This window comes from Nanorana parkeri, unplaced genomic scaffold (genome assembly GCF_000935625.1).
Source record: "Nanorana parkeri isolate BGI_ZX_2015 unplaced genomic scaffold, ASM93562v1 scaffold1689, whole genome shotgun sequence".
Classification (NCBI taxonomy): domain Eukaryota; kingdom Metazoa; phylum Chordata; class Amphibia; order Anura; family Dicroglossidae; genus Nanorana; species Nanorana parkeri.
The window spans coordinates 39880-45030 of NW_017307957.1; the positions used below are offsets into that span (position 1 = coordinate 39880).

Below are 5151 nucleotides of genomic sequence, written 5' to 3' on the forward strand. Positions count from 1 at the left end.
CCCCCATGCCTACTGTGGAACTACAAGTCCCAGCATGCCATGGAATAGATGCCATTGCTGGGCTCTGTGATATAGACGCTGACACAGGCAGCATATGGAAAGCTGAGAATATACGAATGGCTGGCGTCAGCATTGTGCACACTAAGAGAGCAACTGAAACAGGAAGTGGGAGGGGGTGACAGGAAGTGGCAACTGTCGCATTAACACATTGAACAATAAAATGCCCCGCAGCGTATTCACCATCACCAGAACCTCACAGATGCAGCAATACAATCGTACTGGCCAAATCCAACCACCCCCCACCCCATCCAACCCCAGCCCCCGCACGGCCAGCATCCAGCAAACACTGCAACTGTGCTGAAGGCAAAAGATGCCGGAAATTTAAAGCTGAACTCCGGCACTGAAACTCTCATTCAGATATATTCCTCAATAGTCACGGAGGATATAAATCTGCTTTGTGTGCTCCAAACACCTTCACAGATCCAGATATTACCCTGTAAAAGGTAGAAGTCTCATCATCACTGCGCTGGTCATAGCCTGTGAGGATAGCTGAGCAATGGGAGGGGCATAGCAGGCTCCACCCACTACAGAAACCTACATGGGGCGGAGACAAGACCAGTTACCCTGCACAAGGAGAGAGAGCGGCACTGTGCGGTCTTTATTACAGGAGGGGGCGGAGACAAGACCAGTCACCCTGCACAAGGAGACGTAGCGGAGTCCTCAGAGAACCTGACAATGCGCTGAGTCCCGCGCTGCAGAGCTCTAGAATGGCCGCGCAGTCTCTGACTTAAAGGAACACTCCTTCGGAGGAAAAACGCTGCCAGTGAACATTTCTCATACTTCATTTCTCTGAGCTCCCGGCCAATCACAGGTCTCCGGGGAGCCGATATATCTGCCAATTATTATTTATTTCTGTCCATCCAGCCCTAAAATGTATACAGGCCTGCCAGGCAGTGCAGTCAGGTGGAGGGCCTGATATTTCTCTACTGCAGTTCACAGGTCTGTTCCCTCCCCCGGCCTGTGAAAGCAGAAGCAGCAGATTGATGAGCTCGTCTCTCTGCCCTCTCCTCCCATCAGCGTGCTCTTTTTTAGCCTGTCATGATGTGATGATGTCAATCACCCAAATTGCTTCTCACAGCCGGAGATCATGTGACTTTTGTTGAGGTTTTACACACAGGACGCACACACAGCACACACATGGGGCATACACAGGACGCACACACATGGGGCATACACAGGACGCACACACATGGGGCATACACAGGACGCACACACATGGGGCATACACAGGACGCACACACATGGGGCATACACAGGACGCACACACATGGGGCATACACAGGACGCACACACATGGGGCATACACAGGACGCACACACATGGGGCATACACAGGACGCACACACATGGGGCATACACAGGACGCACACACATGGGGCATACACAGGACGCACACACATGGGGCATACACAGGACGCACACACATGGGGCATACACAGGACGCACACACATGGGGCATACACAGGACGCACACACATGGGGCATACACAGGACGCACACACATGGGGCATACACAGGACGCACACACATGGGGCATACACAGGACGCACACACATGGGGCATACACAGGACGCACACACATGGGGCATACACAGGACGCACACACATGGGGCATACACAGGACGCACACACATGGGGCATACACAGGACGCACACACATGGGGCATACACAGGACGCACACACATGGGGCATACACAGGACGCACACACATGGGGCATACACAGGACGCACACACATGGGGCATACACAGGACGCACACACATGGGGCATACACAGGACGCACACACATGGGGCATACACAGGACGCACACACATGGGGCATACACAGGACGCACACACATGGGGCATACACAGGACGCACACACATGGGGCATACACAGGACGCACACACATGGGGCATACACAGGACGCACACACATGGGGCATACACAGGACGCACACACATGGGGCATACACAGGACGCACACACATGGGGCATACACAGGACGCACACACATGGGGCATACACAGGACGCACACACATGGGGCATACACAGGACGCACACACATGGGGCATACACAGGACGCACACACATGGGGCATACACAGGACGCACACACATGGGGCATACACAGGACGCACACACATGGGGCATACACAGGACGCACACACATGGGGCATACACAGGACGCACACACATGGGGCATACACAGGACGCACACACATGGGGCATACACAGGACGCACACACATGGGGCATACACAGGACGCACACACATGGGGCATACACAGGACGCACACACATGGGGCATACACAGGACGCACACACATGGGGCATACACAGGACGCACACACATGGGGCATACACAGGACGCACACACATGGGGCATACACAGGACGCACACACATGGGGCATACACAGGACGCACACACATGGGGCATACACAGGACGCACACACATGGGGCATACACAGGACGCACACACATGGGGCATACACAGGACGCACACACATGGGGCATACACAGGACGCACACACATGGGGCATACACAGGACGCACACACATGGGGCATACACAGGACGCACACACATGGGGCATACACAGGACGCACACACATGGGGCATACACAGGACGCACACACATGGGGCATACACAGGACGCACACACATGGGGCATACACAGGACGCACACACATGGGGCATACACAGGACGCACACACATGGGGCATACACAGGACGCACACACATGGGGCATACACAGGACGCACACACATGGGGCATACACAGGACGCACACACATGGGGCATACACAGGACGCACACACATGGGGCATACACAGGACGCACACACATGGGGCATACACAGGACGCACACACATGGGGCATACACAGGACGCACACACATGGGGCATACACAGGACGCACACACATGGGGCATACACAGGACGCACACACATGGGGCATACACAGGACGCACACACATGGGGCATACACAGGACGCACACACATGGGGCATACACAGGACGCACACACATGGGGCATACACAGGACGCACACACATGGGGCATACACAGGACGCACACACATGGGGCATACACAGGACGCACACACATGGGGCATACACAGGACGCACACACATGGGGCATACACAGGACGCACACACATGGGGCATACACAGGACGCACACACATGGGGCATACACAGGACGCACACACATGGGGCATACACAGGACGCACACACATGGGGCATACACAGGACGCACACACATGGGGCATACACAGGACGCACACACATGGGGCATACACAGGACGCACACACATGGGGCATACACAGGACGCACACACATGGGGCATACACAGGACGCACACACATGGGGCATACACAGGACGCACACACATGGGGCATACACAGGACGCACACACATGGGGCATACACAGGACGCACACACATGGGGCATACACAGGACGCACACACATGGGGCATACACAGGACGCACACACATGGGGCATACACAGGACGCACACACATGGGGCATACACAGGACGCACACACATGGGGCATACACAGGACGCACACACATGGGGCATACACAGGACGCACACACATGGGGCATACACAGGACGCACACACATGGGGCATACACAGGACGCACACACATGGGGCATACACAGGACGCACACACATGGGGCATACACAGGACGCACACACATGGGGCATACACAGGACGCACACACATGGGGCATACACAGGACGCACACACATGGGGCATACACAGGACGCACACACATGGGGCATACACAGGACGCACACACATGGGGCATACACAGGACGCACACACATGGGGCATACACAGGACGCACACACATGGGGCATACACAGGACGCACACACATGGGGCATACACAGGACGCACACACATGGGGCATACACAGGACGCACACACATGGGGCATACACAGGACGCACACACATGGGGCATACACAGGACGCACACACATGGGGCATACACAGGACGCACACACATGGGGCATACACAGGACGCACACACATGGGGCATACACAGGACGCACACACATGGGGCATACACAGGACGCACACACATGGGGCATACACAGGACGCACACACATGGGGCATACACAGGACGCACACACATGGGGCATACACAGGACGCACACACATGGGGCATACACAGGACGCACACACATGGGGCATACACAGGACGCACACACATGGGGCATACACAGGACGCACACACATGGGGCATACACAGGACGCACACACATGGGGCATACACAGGACGCACACACATGGGGCATACACAGGACGCACACACATGGGACATACACAGGACGCACAGCACACGCACTGGGCTCACCTCTGCTGCCTCTCTTGTACATGTTGGGCTCTTTGGGGTCTCCTATCCAGCTGTAGTCGGTTGGCATGGACACGGGTCGGAGGTCACCTGCACAGAGACAGGAAGAGCCGTCAATGACGTGACATGGGAGCAAAACGCACAAAACTCCCAAATTCACATTTCGCGGGTCAGCGAGGACATAACGCAGTAACATAACGCAGGAACTGCGGCATCATTGTACACATAACATTCTTCTTCCTATCCCGGACCGGCAATGGAGCGCGGGGGAGGAGTAGAAGTTCTGCCGTCTATGGCTCCCTTAGAAAGATTGACCCCCACTTCCTGTCCTGGCTGACAACTGTTTTGCCAGACAGGAAGTGAGGGGAAAATAGCGCAGGCCCCATTCACACCAGAGCGTAGCAAATCCTGCGACATGCGTTCCGTCTTTCTTTCCCACGTCTGAATGTGCGCAAACCAAGTTTTCCCGGCTGCGTTTGGGGCGCCGCTAATTGGTAATGGCGCTGCGAGTGCATTTGGCGTTTTGTGACGCGCTCTGTGCGTTTGTCACGCATTCATGGCATGCAATGGCGGGAACAGGGACACCGACAGGAATACAAATCTAAATGGGGCTCCAGCCTCCCGCTACTTTTTTAAAAATCTTTGTCTGTGTTACGGTTACAGAGTTTCCGTCACTTCCTGCCCGGTGAAACTTGTTGTCACCAGGACAGGAAGTGACAGTAAATCTCACTAACTGAGTCACA

The 5151-nt window shown here is 55.4% G+C and overlaps 1 protein-coding gene across 1 annotated transcript in view; it reads right to left on the reverse strand.

The window, feature by feature from the left end:
* LOC108799309 (connector enhancer of kinase suppressor of ras 2-like) overlaps window positions 1-5151 on the reverse strand; it is a gene marked incomplete at its 3' end in the record, with an annotated part of 301637 nt that overhangs the window by 39646 nt on the left and 256840 nt on the right. The window contains exon 12 of the mRNA XM_018571158.1: window positions 4412-4498. Coding sequence (XP_018426660.1) covers window positions 4412-4498 — 87 coding nt within the window. The remainder of the gene's footprint in view (window positions 1-4411; window positions 4499-5151) is intronic.